This window comes from Aotus nancymaae, unplaced genomic scaffold (assembly GCF_030222135.1).
Source record: "Aotus nancymaae isolate 86718 unplaced genomic scaffold, 86718_ANA_hifiasm-v0.15.2.pri h1tg000036l, whole genome shotgun sequence".
NCBI classification, from domain to species: Eukaryota; Metazoa; Chordata; class Mammalia; order Primates; family Aotidae; genus Aotus; species Aotus nancymaae.
The window spans coordinates 60,850,915-60,867,998 of record NW_026988450.1 but is presented as its reverse complement, the minus strand read 5'-3'; the positions used below and the strand labels follow the sequence as shown (position 1 = coordinate 60,867,998).

General features: G+C 34.8%; 1 protein-coding gene across 1 annotated transcript in view; it reads left to right on the top strand.

The window, feature by feature from the left end:
* CSMD3 (CUB and Sushi multiple domains 3) overlaps window positions 1–17,084 on the top strand; it is a 1,293,678-nt gene that overhangs the window by 1,268,854 nt on the left and 7,740 nt on the right. The window contains exons 65-69 of the mRNA XM_012443291.2: window positions 495–674; window positions 3,272–3,337; window positions 9,641–9,799; window positions 13,674–13,786; window positions 16,543–16,630. Coding sequence (XP_012298714.2) covers window positions 495–674; window positions 3,272–3,337; window positions 9,641–9,799; window positions 13,674–13,786; window positions 16,543–16,630 — 606 coding nt within the window. The remainder of the gene's footprint in view (window positions 1–494; window positions 675–3,271; window positions 3,338–9,640; window positions 9,800–13,673; window positions 13,787–16,542; window positions 16,631–17,084) is intronic.

Below are 17,084 nucleotides of genomic sequence, written 5' to 3'. Positions count from 1 at the left end.
CAGCTGGTTTCACAGCTAATTATATAAAAGAAAATAGACTTTTAATTTGAAATAAATGTAATAAATTTGAAATTTATAAAATAATATTTTCTAAACTAATATAGAAAACCTGAGCTTGACAAATATTAAAAGGTGTCTTACCAGGGAACTTCATAGATCCTTTAAAATGCTGAAGTTGATTGTGACTCTCTAGAATATGTGACTCTCTACAGTGGGAAAGCATACATTTGTGAGCTTAGTTATTGACAATGTCTTTTTTTTTTCTCATTTTCTTTAATATCTACTAGTGTTCCACAAATGGTTGACTAGGAAATGCTAAAGTATGAAATCAATAAGTATATTTGCATTGAAACATTTTTTTGTAATTTATTAGAATTCAAAGATATATGTGTATAAAGGCATTGAAGTATGTGTAGAATATATTGTGACTCCTGTCTCAAAATTTTCTTAACATGTTCATAGATAATTTACTTTGTTCTATTTTCTTAATATAGCCCACAGCTGTAAACAGCCAGAAACTCCTGCTCATGCAAATGTAGTAGGGATGGACCTTCCATCTCATGGGTATACACTGATTTACACCTGTCAGCCTGGCTTCTTCTTAGCAGGTGGAACAGAACATAGAGTGTGTAGATCTGATAACACCTGGACTGGAAAAGTTCCTGTTTGTGAAGGTAAGTTTTCTCTATAGAATCTTTTTAACACAAGAGATTGTACTATTAATGCCTTCATTGGCTACAGACAAAAACTCAACTGAAATTAGCATAGAAACAAGGGAAATTGGTTGACTGACTCCAAGTCTAGGAGTAATGTAAACACTTCTGGATCCAGAGGCATAGAAATATGAGTTTATTCATAGATTTTTTTTTCTCATGTGAATGTTACTTCTTGCCTCTATTCTGTCTTCAAGTTCTCTTTTCAAGGTAGGTATATTATTTTTCTAGGACTTTCTAACAAAGTACCACAAGCTGGTAACTTAATAGAATAGGAATTTATTCTTTCACAGTTCAGAAGTCCAGAAGTCCAAAATTAAGGTGTCAGCAGGACTTTGTGCCCTCTGTAAGCTCTAAGCAGAAATCATTCCTTGCCTCTTCCTAGCTTTTTGTAGCTTCTGACAATCCTGGGTATTCATTGGCTCCTAGACTTACTCCAATTTCTGCCCCACTTCCACATGGCCTTCTTTCCTGTGTATCTTCATGTGGCCTCTCCTCTTCTTATGAGGACATCTGTTCTTGTATTTAGGGCCCATCCTAAATTCAGGATTATTTAATCCCCAAATCTCTAGTTAATTACATTTGCAAAGACTCTATTTCCAAATAAGGTCATAGAGGTTCCAGGTGAACATAAATTACGTGTGTACACTATTCATTAGACTAGGGAAAATTGCTACCAGCATGCTCAGGTTATTCTACGAGAGTAACCCTAGTAGAAAGAGTCTTTCCCAAAGTTTGGTCAGGAAAGCACTATCTGGGATTCTGTTTGCCACAATTTTGAATGGAGCCCATCTCCAAATCCATTACTCAGCCAAGGTCATATGGTATTAATATTTGGACCAGATTTAGGTGAAATGTCCACCCTGTTGCTGCTCACTCAGGACAATTCTCATTTAAAGGGCTATGTTGCCAAAAGAAGGAGTAAAAGTTTTTCTAGTGTTTTTGGTAAGGTCATCAACAAAATCAATTTCCTGATATCCAAGAAACCTTCTATTTGTAAGGCCTTCTAATTTTTTATCTCATGCAGCTTTCATAAATGACAATTACTTTTTCTTGAAATGTTTTCGTTCTCTTTACCAGAACATCCCTCTGCTATTTTTCTTTCTATTTTTTCTTTATGATATAAATCTCTGTAGTTTGAGATCTTGTTCTGTGGTTTGTTTGCTTGTCATTATCTGTTTCCACTCTGCTGTCCTCTTATCTACCACTCTTCAACTAGAATATAATCTTATGAGAGACTTCGTCCAAAGTGTTTACAACTTTAACACTAAATTAGTACCTTACATGTGAAAAGCATTCAATAAATATATGTTGAATGAGTAAATGTTTTACTCCCTCCTAATTCTGGGTATCCATTCTCCATGTCCTTTATACACTGATTTTTTTTCTGCTTATGATTTTCTAAAGATGCAGTACTTAGCCGTCTCTTGTTTTCATCCTGTATTCACTCATGGGTGATGTCATTTGAGCCAATGACTTCAACAGCATCCTTTAGGTAACTTACTTACAAATTAATATTTCTAATTTATTTATTTTATTTTAGCTTCAGACTTACAATTCCATTGTTTACTTGATATCTCTATTGGAATTCTTCAATGGCATTTCAATACTTAATACATGCAAAACTAAACTCACAAATTTCTTTTCTGAATATAGCTTCCTTTTTGTATTCCATATCTCACTGACATTACCATCCTATAGTTATACATGAAATCTAGTAATCAACTTAGATATTTCATATCCCTCTAAATCACCACAATTTCAATAGCTGTCTTATCTATCCCACTTTTTGGTTTATTGTCACTACTATCATATCCTAACTCAGCATTATCTCTATTGGGACTACTGTAGCGTCTCTTAACTTCTCTAGCCATATCAGTACTTTCTCCTTTCCAAAGTTTTCTCCAGTTTGCAGCCAGAGGAATATTTGCCCAAATCACTTCCTTTTACAGTCTTTTAAGGCATTACATTGTTCTTAGGATATATAGTTTACAAGGCATTCATGTCATGGCTCCTACAATATTCCAGTAACTTCTACATCCTGCATGATTTATTTAGTTTGGGGCTACCTTTGGTTTTGGCTTAAAACCTTGAAGATTTCACTTTTGAGTCTATCTAATTTCTGGTGGCATCTTTAGTTATCTCAGCAAACTTTGAATTTTTAAATGTAAACCCTACCCAAATAGTTTTTGCCTTCTGTCAACAAGAACAACCCTCAGCTCTCAGCTTCCATGTTGGAGGCAATTGTCTACCCTTTGGCTTATGCCTCTAAAATAAGAAATGACATCCCAAGATGATAAGGCTACACAAATCTGCTGCTTGTGCCAACAGACTATAATGGGAATAATTATTGAAATTGTTAGTTACATAACAAGTGTTGAGTAGGGAACTGATATGTTGTGATGAATGGGACATTTTAGAGAAAACTGTCTATCTGAAATGTCAGAGAATAAAATGGACAGTGCATCACGTGTGTGTGTGTGTGTGTGTGTGTGTACATATGTATGTATGTAATTAATCATGTCAACTTTCGTAAACACCTTTATTTCTTTTCATAGCTGGTTCTAAAATATTGGTGAAAGATCCTAGACCTGCACTGGGAACACCTAGTCCGAAGCTAAGTGGTTAGTAATGTCATTTGTTTTTCTAGAAGTTACGATTTCTAAAAATGGTTTACTGTTTCTTGGCATAGTAACTGTGTATTTGAAAATATATTTAAGTATAAAAAACTATTACTGTCTTGAATTTGATAATTTACAAGATGCTGAATTTAAAGCAATGTAATACAGTGACATGTTAGTATTCTGAAAGTATTGTTCATAGTTCTATCTGCTAAACATATTAAAATTTCTACTGAAGAGTATCTGTAAATGACTATAGCATAATGGCAATACTTTCATTTAAAATATTAAAATAAAAATGAGGCCTTATTTAAAAATTTTAAATATATACATTTTAAAATGGATCCAGATACACTAGATATGAGAATAAAGATCAGCCCCTTCTAGAACTTGACCAGTTTATTTTCAATTATTTGATTTGAAAAGCAAATTAGAAAACCTAATACAACCAAAAAAAAAAAACCCATAAACTTTAAAGTCCTACAACCTTGATGCAATTCCCATTTTATATACTCTCTTACTTATACCTTGGAAAAAATATTTTACATATGTGAGTCTCCATTTCTCTTTTTATACAAAAGGGATAATAATTAAGTCATTATATAAAAAGCTTCGTGAAAATGGAGTGTAAAGTGCTTAGCTCATAGTAAGGGCTCAACATATGAGTTGCTTTGTATTAGTCCGTTTTCACACTGCTGATAAAGACATACCTGAGACCAGACAATTTACAAAGATAGAGGTTTAACTGGATTTACAGTTCCATGTGGCTAAGGAAGCCTCATAATCACGGCAGAAGGCAAGGAGGAACAATTCTGTCTTATATGGATGGCAGCAGACAAAGAGAGAATGAGGAAGATGCAAAAGCAGAAACCCCTCATAAAACCATCAGATTTTGTGAGACTTATTCACTACCATGAGAACAGTGTGGGGAAAACTGCCCCCATGATTCAATTATTTCCCACTGGGTCCCTCCCACAACATGTGGGAATTATGGGAGTACAATTCCAGATGAGATTCAGGTGGAGACACAGAGTCAAACCATATCATTTCACCCTTGACCCCTGCCAAATCTCATGTCCTTACATTTTAAAACCAATGATGCCTTCCCAACAGTCCCCCAAAGTCTTAATTCATTTCGGCATAACCAAGAGTTCATAGTCCTGAGCCCCATCTGAGACAAGGCAAGTCCCTTCCACCTATAAGCCTGTTATTTATAAGCAAGCTAGTAATTTCCTAGATAGAGTGGGGCTACAGATATTTTGTGAATACAGCTATTCCAAATGGTATACTTTGGCCAAAACAAAGGAGCTGCAGGGCTCATGCAAGTTCAAAATCCAACAGGGCAGTCATATCTTAAAGCTCCAAAATGATCTCCTTTGACTCCATGTCTCACATCCAGGTCACACGGATGCAAGAGGTGGGTTCCCATGGTCTTTGGCAGCTCTATCCCTGTGGCTTTGCAGGGTACAGCTTACCTCCTGGCTGCGTTCATGGGCTGGCATTGAGTGTCTGTGCTTTTCCAGGCACTCAATATAAGCTGTTGGTGAATCTACCATTCTGTGTTCTGGAGGACAATGGCCCTCTACTCACAGTTCCACTAGGTGGTGCCCCAGCAGAGACTCTGTGTGGGGGCTCCAACCCCACATTTCCCTTTTGCACTGCACTATCAGTAGTTCTCCATGAGAGTCCTGCCCCTACAGCAAACTTCTGCCTGGCCGTCAAGGCATTTCCATATTTCTTCTAAAATATAGGCGGAGGTTCCCAAAGCTCAATTCTTGGCTTCTGTTTACCCATATAACATCACATGGAAGCTGCCAAGGCTTGGGGCTTGAACCTTCTGAAGCCACGGCCCAAACTCTATGTTGGCCCCTTTCAGACACAGCTAGAGTGGCTGGGATGCACAACACAAGTCCCTAAGCTGCACACAACACAAGGACTCTCGGCCTGGCCCAGGAAATCATTTTCTCCTAGGCCTCTGGGCCTGTGATGGGAGGGGCTATGAAGACCTCTGACAAGCACTGGAGACATTTTTCCCTTTGTCTTGGGGATTAACATTTGGCTTCTCATTGCTTAAGCAAATTTCTGCAGCTGGCTTGAATTTCTCCCCAGAAAATGGGTTTTTCTTTTCTATCACATTCTCAGCCTGCAAATTTTCTGAACTCTGATGCTTTGCTTCCTGTATAAAACTGAATGCTTTAACAGCACACAAGTCACCTCTTAAATGCTTTGCTGCTTAAAAATTTCTTCCACCAGACACCCTAAATCATATCTCTCAAGTTTAAAGTTCCACAGATCTCTAGGGCAGGGGCAAAATGCCACAAGCCTCATTGCTAAAACATAGCAAGAGTCCCTTTACTCCAGTTCCCAATAAGTTCCTCATTTCCATCTAAGACCACCTCAGCCTGGACTTTATTGTCCATATTGCTATCAGCATTTTGGTCAAAGCCATTCAACAAGTCTCTAGGGAGCTCAAAAGTTTTCCATATTTTCCTGTCTTCTTCTGAGCCCTCCAAACTGTTCCCCAGGCCAAAGTATCTTCCACATTTTTGAGTATCTTTTCAGCAACATCCCACTCTACTGGTACCAATTTACTGTATAAGTCTGCTTTCATGCTGCTGGTAAAGACATACCTGAGACTGGGCAATATACAAAGAAAGAGGATATACATAGTATATATACAAAGAAATTGAACTTACAGTTTCACTTGGCAGGGGAAGCCTCACAAACATGGCAGAAGGCAAGGAGGAGCAAGTCCTGTCTTACGTGGATGGCAGCAGGCAAAGAGAGAATGAGGAAGATGCAAAAGTGGAAACCCCTGATAAAACCATCAGGTCTTATAAGATTTATCCACTACCATGAGAACAGCATGGGGGAAACTACCCCCATGATTCAATTATCTCTCACCAGGTCTCTCCCACAACATGTGGGAGTTATAGGAGTACAATTCAAGATGAGATTCGGGTGGGGACACAGAGCCAAACCGTATAATGCTTATTTAGTATTAGTGTTTTACTTCTGTGATACTATTAAAAAGAAAATAAGAGCTTAATATCTGATCTTCACCTTGGAAACAGATTACTCTCAGTTGTATTTAGCCAAGAACTACATTAGGATCTAATTTTAGTTGGGTTTAGAAGTGCTCAACGTACATGCTATAAAAGTGGAGAGACCACCAAGCTCTGCAACTTACACTGATCCATTCAGCACTCATTGAAAACATGCAGAATGTCATTAAAGCAATCAAAGAATGCATAAAAGTAAGGTAGGGTTTACAATGGAGGCAGAAAACCATACTTGTCCATCAATGCCCAAAATTTTCCTAGGGCAATGCTTGATCTGGGACCAGATGGATGCTCTGAATAATAGCTACAGCACATCACATCTGTAAAAAACTTTTCATATAATGAATAATAAACAAATTTTATAACAAAATTAGTCTTCATAGCTCATATCTGACAAAGATGCAATTAAAGTTCAAAAAGAAGATATGTAATTAAAAACAAATTCTTGTATGTTTGGAAATTCAGAGCAAAATTAGTACTAATAAATAATTCATGAATTAAAGAAGATATTAACACTGAAAGTATATTAGAATTTACTTATTTTTAAAAAATTTAAACATCAGAGCTTGAGGGCTATAACAAAATGAAACCTAAGAGGGGAATTTGTATCATTAAATCCTTACATTATTGAAGAAAAAAGCCTCAAAATTAATTAGTTGTGTCCCGATTAAGAGAATATTAAGATCGTAATAGAATCACAGGGCAGAAATCAATGTAAAATAAAAACAAGCAACCCCCTAATACAATAGAAGAATCTCAACAGAACCAAATGTAGTTATTTTCAAAAACGAAGTAGAAAAATTTCTGGTAAAAATAATACAACAAAAAAAATGGGAACATAACTACATAGAGAGTAGATTAATGAAATTTAAATTATATTAAGGGAAACTATCAATAACTATCAATATTTAAAAACATTTGCACAAAGGAGATAAATTACTAGAAAAGTATGTCTTACTAGAACTAACTAATAAAAGAATATGTGAATAATTTTATAACAAATAAAGTACTAGTTAAAATTATTTCCACAAAAAAAAAAAATGAGGTTTATGTGGCTCTACTAATAAATTTCACTACATTTTAAAGAAACAGAATGGATCTTTCAGGTTTTATAAAAACTCTCTGGACAATAAAATTCATTCTCTAGGCTCAATATAGCTTCAATAACTTGGATAAAGATACTATAAAGGAGAAAAAATTCAAGCCCATTTGACTCAGGATTATAGATGAGAAAATCTCAAAATCCTAGCAAATCAAATCCAACATTGCAGTAAAGATAACCCATGTTAAAATGAAAACTTCAGCTGAATTAAATTTAAAGGAGTTTAATTGAGCAATGAAAAATTTGTGAATCAAGCAGCCCTAGGAATCACAGCAGATTCAGAGAGACTCCAGGGATGTCTCGTGGTTAGAACAAATTTATAGACAGAAGAAGCAAAGTGACATACAGAAATCAGAAGTGAGGGACAAAAACAACTGGATTGGTTATAGTTCGGTGGTTGCCTTATTTGAACATGGTTTGTATACTCAGCAGTGTATGAGTAGGAGACGTACAGCTGCTGGAATTGGCCAAGACTCAGCTATTGTAATAGTGCATGTTCCTAAATTAGGTTTTCAATCTTGTCTACCTATTTTAGATTGCAGTTCATCACCAAGGACTCAAATATAGACATACAGAGTCCTTCTCAGGCCATATTTAGTTTGCTTTAACACCCATCAGAACCAGTTTGGATTCATTATAGCTACACACATATATTTTAGTGTTAAATAATCCTTAAAAGTAATGTATCATATTAAGAAATTAAAGTGCAAAAAATTATGATAATTGCAATAGTGCAAATAAAGTATTTGATAAAATTCAACACCTATTTATAATTTTTTTAATTTCTTAACAAATTCTAAACCTGAGAAAAATTATTTATAAAAATTCTATGGCAAATAGCATGTTAATTGAGAAAATATTAAGCAGTACTTTATTTAAAATCATGAATGAGACACAGTGATTATATTACTCCAAAGTGATAGGAATGGAAGTTGACAATGGTATCAGAGTAAGGAGCATGTGACAAAGGAGCTATATTGCTTATAAATTATCATGGAAATAAAAATTTTAGTTATTACTGGAATATTCAGTAAAAACTCAACTCTTAGGGTAGTTTATGCTGATCCTCCACAGTAGTTTTGCTTTCTTGGTTTAATAGAATTCAGGGAATACATAGCTTATAACCACAGTCCCTGTGATCTGACTGGTAAGAAGTGTGATACATGCATATGTCAGATGAAAAATCATCAATAACTTGATAGAAAAATAAAAAAGGACTTTTTCCTAAATCTACTTAATTTACTCATTCACCCAAAGAGTCTTGAGTCTCTTGAATAGCTATCTAGGGATGTGCTATGCTGTGAGGTATAGGATTAATGGTAGCTTCTCTCAGCTGCTTCCGAAGAGCTGTGTAGACTTTGACATAACTAATTTATATAACTCTAAATTACTTAAATAATTTATGTAAATACAACAAGTCTTTTTGGCTATTATCTAAAACAGTGTTTCTTCTTTAGATGAAAATTTTATAAGCTTTAGAATGTTCTTTGATTTTACCACAATTCATCTCTCACCCTTGAGAGTCCAGCAATTCTAGTGACAATTTCTAAAAATACCTGCATACCTCAAAGCTGTCAATATGGTGGAGTACTGTTCTTCTTCAGGAGCGTCTGTTACTAGAAGAACTAAACTCAGTATTCTGTAAGGGGGAACATAGAAGCACTCTCTCAGGATAATTTGCAGGACCACTCTGCAAAAGCAGGGTTTAACTCTTTGGTCTTCCTCTTAAAAATCTATTTCCATTGTTAGAAAAAAAAGCAGGCCCCTTGGGACTTGTGTATGGTTTTACTGCCATGATGCTGTGAAATTATTTTATTTTCTTTCTGAAAGAAATATATTGTATAAAAGACCAAATATACGTGAAGTTTATATTTACCTGGGATCTAAAAATAACCCTCATGTCTTTAACTGGTGTTGTTTATTTCTCTTATTGATAAAATATGAACAAATCTATATTTTTGCAATGTGGATTTATTCTAATAAATGGAAACACTTTTACATGAAGAATTAATTTTGTAACACACATTCGACATTACTATGTATTTAGCAAAACATCATTATTCAAAAACTAATACTCGATTTAATGCTTATATTTATAGGACATTGTAAAATTAATGTGTAGTATATTTAATCTATTCACAGTTCCTGATGATGTATTTGCCCAAAATTATATATGGAAAGGCTCTTACAATTTCAAAGGAAGGAAACAACCCATGACCTTGACAGTTACTAGTTTCAATGCTTCCACTGGGAGAGTTAATGCAACACTGAGCAATAGCAACATGGAGCTGCTACTTTCAGGTATCACATTAAAAACAGCAATGAAATATAATACCTTCATGCCTTTATTTCTATTATGAATTCATCATTTTTAGATGCATTTTATACAGTGAAATGCTTATTTTGATACATTTGCTTTTGATGACATTCATATTCACTCAGAACCAAGGTTTTCTGTTTTTGGATTTATCAATGAATGTGACTACAGAAATATAAAACTAGTTTTAAAATAAGTTCCTTCAATAATTTTTTCGTAGCTAGAGTTAGATGTCATATATTAGGTCATAATTTTTTTATTGTACTTTAAGTTCTGGGGTACATCTGCAGATGTTGCAAGACTGTTGCATAGGTGCACACCTGCCATGGTAGTTTGCTGTCTCCATCCCCTCATCACCTATATCAGGCATTTCTCCTCATGTTATCCCTCCCCAAGCCCCCTACTGTCCCTCCCCTAGCCCTCAACTCCCTAACAGACCCCATTGTGTGATGTTCCGCTCTCTGTGCCCGTGTGTTCTCAGTGTTCGGCACTGCCTATGAGTGAGAACATGTGGTGCTTGGTTTTCTGTTCTTGTGTCAGTTTGCTGAGAATGATGGTTTCCAGATTCATCCATGTCCCTACAAGGGCATGAACTCATCCTTTTCCATGGCTGCATAGTATTCCATGGTGTATATGTGTCGAATTTTCCTTGTCCAGTCTATCATCAATGGGCATTTGGGTTGGTTCCAGTCTTTGCTATTGTAAACAGTGCCACAATGAACATATGTGTGCATGTGTCTTTATACTACAACGATTTATAATCCTTTGGGTATATGCACAGCAATGGGATTGCTGGGTCAAATGGAATTTCTATTTCTAGATCCTTGAGGAATCGTCACACTGTCTTCCACAATGATTGAACTAATTTACACTCCCACCAACAGTGTAAAAGTGTTCCTATTTCTCCACATCCTCTCCAGCATCTGTTGTCTCCAGATTTTTTAATGATTGCCTTTCTAACTGGTGTGAGATGGTATCTTAATGTGGTTTTGATCTGCATTTCTCTAATGATCAGTGATGATGAGTATTTTTTCATATGTTTGTTGGCCTCATAAATGTCTTCTTTTGAAAAGTGTCTGTTCATATTGTTCACCCATTTTTGAATGGGTTTGTTTTTATTTCTTGTAAATCTGCTTTAGTTCTTTGTAGATTCTGAATATCAGCCCTTTGTCCAACAGATAGATTGCAAAATATTTTTCCCATTCTATTGGTTGCTGGTTCACTCTGATGATTGTTTCTTTTGCTGTGCAGATACTTTTAAGTTTAATTAGATCCTGTTTGTCTATTTTGGCTTTTGTTGCCATTGCTTTTGATGCTTTAGTCATGAAGTCTTTGCCTATGTCCTGAATGGTTTTGCCTAGGTTTTCTTGTAGGGTTTTTATGGTGTTAGGTCTTATGTTTAAATCTTTAATCCATCTGGAGTTAATTTTAGTGTAAGGTGTAAGGAAGGGGTCCAGTTTCATAATTTTTAATTTAGGTGCGAATACAACAAAAACTTTCTCTATACTCATAAAACCAAAAATACCAAATCATTGATTTCTCAGCTGGTCTATGGCCACAAAATCATTTCTTCAAATGATGATATTTAGATGGACACCCAATATTTAAGGCAGATAAAGATAGAGATACACTTATTTAAACATCTATAAGGGAACCAAAACCTGTCCAATCTCAAGTTTCCTCTGTCCAGTACGCATCTCTCATTATGTTAGAGTGCACTGGTTTTCCTAACAGTCAGATATTCTCTCAAAAGTCACCTTCTCAAGCAATGCTCACAATGACCTGACCTGACCTAAACGAACGTTTGTATTACAAATGCAGTCAGGAATATTATTAGTTTTAGGTAGCCTTACCCTGTTTTTTTTCTTTTCGATATTTGAAATTATATTTTTTGTATTTATTATTTATTATGTGTCTGTATTCTAACAATATAAATTCTAAGAAAGCTCTTTGCTTTCCAATTTAATATTGTATTCCCAGAGGCTAGCAGAACATCTGAAACAAAATAGGCCTCAATAATTATTTTCAAATTAATGCATTTGAATTATAATTGCTCTCATTTTTAAAAATGAGTCCCTATGATAAGTGATATTGCAAATATGCAATATATACTGTAAATGTCTTGTCTATATAGATATATCCCATATACATATTAATATTGAAATAATTTATACTGTAAAAAATGGAAAATAAAATTATATTAATTGATTTTGTAAATTTTAGAAGAAATACTGTCATTCTTATTATTGAATGATCCTCCATTAAACACAAAGTAAAAATATTAGAATGTATTATGTAGTATAATTTAAAAAATACATATAATGACATGATATTAATTGAAAGAAGCTTTGAATGAATAAGACCAATTCACTTAAATTATGACTAATGCTTCATTTAACTTTCATGTATTAACACAGGTTTTCTTTATTTTCTATAAAGAGTTACCCCAAAATAAATGTATACTTATTCTAATCTAGATAAACTCATGAGTTTTCTATATATATGGAAAGACAAATAGTTAGATTAGATTAATTTGCTTTCACTTACTGTCTCCATATAAAACAATTGTAGCAATTTTTCAGCAATATTATCAATTATTTTTATGTCTTTCTCCTATTGATTTTAGGCCAAGATCTATGTCTCATTCTTTTTGCATTTCCTGTGTATTATGGTGCCCTATTACATAGGTGAACACTTAAGTTAGAATGAATGAAGGGAGTCAAGTTTAAACAACAGTTAATCACAATTTTTTTTCTTAGATCCTATTTTATACTATTTCCCTAAATATGCTTGCACTCCATCCTATTGCTACCCTTAGAACACTTACTGTGTAAAAATCATTGTATATATTTTGCTTCTCTTCCTTATGTCAATTACTTGTATTTACCTTCCCAAACTAAAATCCCACTTTATTTTTAAGCACTGGTTCAAATGCATTTTGCTTTTTTGAGATGGAGCCTTGCTCTGTCACCCAGTCTGGAGTGCAGTGGTGCCATTTTGACTCACTGTAACCTCCACCTCCCAGGCTCCAGCCATCCTCCCACCTCAGCCTCCTGAGCAGCTGGGACAACAGGTGTGTGACAACAGGTGTGTGCCATCACGGCTGGCTAACTTTCAAAAATATTTTTTGTAAAGATGGCATTTTACCATGTTGCTTAGGCTGGTCTGAAACTCCTAAACTTATACTTTTGGACTCAAGCCATCTATCCGCCTTGGCTTCCCAAAGTGCTGGGATTACAGGCATGAGCCACCATACTTGGCCTCCAGTGCTTTTCCTTTATAACTATTCCCTGATCATTCCAGTGTGAAATGATCTCTCTCTGGTTTTTAATTTATCACATTCTCTCATGTGTTTTAGTGAGCTGTGTACCTTACTTATTCTTCCTACTTGGTTGGAAATTATTAAAACTAGGAACAATATATATTCATCTTTGTGGCTCAAGCAGCACCTATAATACTCTTTTTCACAGAGTTGGCATGCTAATTCATTATTAAGGAGAATATCAGGAATTTTAACACTTTATTTGTATGCTTGAAAATTTTAGAATCTGATTGGGGGAGAAATCATTTTGTTTTCGATATAATGGAATGATGTTATTAAGAACATGACTGCTTAACTGTGATAGTGCAGATAATTTAAACCCTACAATTAAGAAATTAGTTGAGGATTTCAGAAGACAGAGAAATCAATGTATATTACAGGATCTGCAGACAGCATTATGGGTTAAGCCATCCTTGACTTGCCTTTATTTTGTCTATTACATGTCTTACATAATCTATTTAAGGAACTATGAATAATAAAATGAAGTATAACTATTTACAAAGTTAAGTAGACCAAAGTGTCCTTGCATTTTACAGGGGTATATAAAAGCCAGGAAGCTCGCCTAATGTTACACATATATCTTATTAAAGTACCAGCTCATGCGTCTGTGAAGAAAATGAAGGAAGAAAATTGGGCAATGGATGGCTTTGTAAGTATAGTTATTTTAATGTCTATTGCTGATTTTAATGATAAATTTGTAGCTTGTTCAGAAAAGGAGTTTTCTATATTTAGCTAATTATGAATACATATACACATGTATATATTAGTAAATATAAATAGTATTCTAAAGTACAAACCTAGGAATACTGGATTCTGATGTGCTTTGCTTACTTTTGTAGTGTGTGTGCAGGTAGGTGGGTGGGTGTGGGTGTGTGTATGTGTGGGTGTGGGTGTGTGTATATGTGTGTGTGTGCAGATCTGCATATATTTTTTCACTGGTTTCATCAAATGTATTCCATCTACAGTCAGCTATGATAAATAAATCTGGATAAAATATAATTCAGTCTTTGTCTGGAACCACTGCTACTTAAGACATATGCAACATATTTACAAAGTGCATCAGAAAATTAAATATTCCCATTATGTTGAAGCATGAATTTAGACTATTTTATCTATAAAGTCAATGAAAAGGAACTTAAGTGAACTGCTTCCTGTAGGGAGATAGTTACTGTAGCTTCACCATGGAGTCACTCCTCCTACTAAGTGATTAATGTGAGTGGAGTTTTAACATTGACAGTGGAAACCACAAGGGCCTGGAGTCTTTGCTGAAGAGTCAGCATGAGAGATCTGACTGCCTTAATGAGAAAGAAGATACTGTAGTAGGTCATAGGCCACTATTTAGTAGCCTTCGATAAGTTTCAATAAGCCTTCAAGAAGTTCAATAAGCCTACTATGTCATAGGCTTCAATAAGTTTGGTTCCTGAGGGGAAAAAAATGTTCATCCTATTTATCCATTATATATTCATGGAGTTGGGAACTGACTCAAATCTTCAATACACTCAGATTGTTTAATTGTATTATTTTATGTAGGAAACAAATAAAGTGAATTGATTCATTAAAATGTTAGACTTTGAGCTTCTCCTTAGAAGTACTTTATATTTTAGAGTGGCCATACCTAAAGTATAATGTCTGATAATAAGGAATAAACCACTTGTGAAATGTCAGGCTTGCAGGGGTGGTTTGGTATGCTTTGCTTTTTAGAGTGAGGATTCAAGTGTTTAACAACTTTTATAATAATGTACATGACTTAGGTAACTAATTGCCATTAATTAACACAAACTTCAGAATATATCACTTTAAAACTTAGTTGTAGAAATTGCTGAAATGTATGTAACATTTCCTATTTTACTTATGAGATCAAATTACATTATGCATATAAAGTATTTTTAAATATAATATTTTGCACAAATGCAATGTGCATGTAATAGTTAGCATTTGCAACCTTAGACACAGCCATGAAGTCTCAGGGTCAAACAATAGTATTTAGTTATTTTTCACTTGTAATGGGCTAGTTGTGGAGGCACTACTTGAGGCTGTGGTATTAAATCCAGGTCTTCTTCATGTCTTATCATATCATTTTGGGGCTGACTCTGAAAGGGCACTTACCACCTAGAGCATGTACTTCTCTTGTCAGAAGTCCAAAACTCTCAGGGGGCAAGTGGTTCTGAAATAAGCTGTGATTCTGAAATAAGCTGAGATACTTCGACATATGCCTTTGTCTTGAAGCTCAATGTAGATTTAAGTCACATACCCTACAATTCACCTATTAAAAATGTCCAATTCAGTGGTTTTTAGTATATGCACACATATATGTAACACTTATCATAGCTGATTTTAAAATACTTTTTTTTTTTTTTTTGAGCATAGTCTCACTCACTCTGTTGCCCAGTCTGGAGTGCAATGGTGTGATCTTGGCTCACTATAACCTCACTCCCAGGTTCAAATGATTCTCCTGCCACAGCCTCCCGAGTAGCAGGGATTACCCGCTCATGCCACCATGCCTGGCTAATTTTTGTATTTTTAGTAGAGACAGGGTTTCACCATGTTGGCCAGGCTGGTCTTGAACTCCTCACTTCAAGTGATTTGCCTACCTTGGCTTCCCAAAGTGTTGGGATTATAGGCGTGAGCCACCTTGCCAGGACTAGAATATTTTCTTCATATTATAAAGAAACTCCACGGCTTTTAGCTACCACCCCCCACCTTACATTCTCAAATCAGCTCTAAGTAACCACAAATCTATATTCTGTCTGTGTAGATTTCCCTGTTCTGACTTTCATATGAATGGAATCAGATAATATATGCCTTTTGTGACTGGCTTCTTCCACTTGGTATGATGGGAAATATGGCTCTTAAGGCCTAGTCTTGCAACTGAACTATTGTCAGTCCCACCCCCCACATTCCATAGGCCCAGCAAGTCACAGGACCAAGCCCAACTCAATGAGATAGGGAGTATACACTTCCCATGAAGGTTGGGAGAGGGAGGATGTGGAACAGTAACAGAATTTACAAAGCACAGTATTTTTATGTTTTAATTTTTTGATTGATCACTGTATTTCATCATGTCATTTTTTTTTTGGACAGCAGATGTCTTAACCTATAATAAATCTATATCTCTATATATAGAGATATATAGAAATAACGTATAGAATATAACATATAGAAATAACATATAGAAATAACAAATCTCTTTTTTGTTATATCATAATTATTTCAAATTAGAAAATTTACTTTTGCTTTTAATGATGGAAAATGTGCACAATGTGCTATGTTTTGCATGGGAGGAAAAATATAAAAAAGGAAGTTGAGATAATATTCATTTCAGAATAAAATTGGGTATTTATTAAGGCTTGGAAAATAAAGCTGTGGCTAGTATTCAGATATATTTGGTCCTTTACATATTTTTAGGTTTCTGCTGAGCCTGATGGAGCTACTTATGTATTTCAAGGATTTATTCAAGGCAAAGATTATGGGCAGTTTGGCCTACAAAGACTGGGTAATGTATTCATTTTGCGTTTCATGAACTTCTGTTATTATCCCAGCCATCATAAAAGAAAAGACTGTGGATTCTGTACATTAGGCACACTTACTACACTGTAAATTCTGCACTGCCAGGACTATACACTGATACCTTTGATAGCCCTTTTAAATAATCACATTCTTCAAAATATTGGATCTTTATCTACCAACTCTGTCCAGTGTTTAGATTTTCATGTTATTTCTAATAAACATGATAAAATGGCTTTCTGTTAAGCACATAAAAAGGAGAAAAAGTGATATAGATAAAAAAGAAAATATTAAACTGTAAATTTTTTTATCCTATCTCATGAGAACTGTAATACTTCTCTTTGGTTTGAATATTGTCACAGTTTTCACTCCTCTGAAAATGTAGTGACACTTTGAGAAACTCCTAGGGTCTGGAAAGGGAAAATAATTTTAAGGAATGAGCC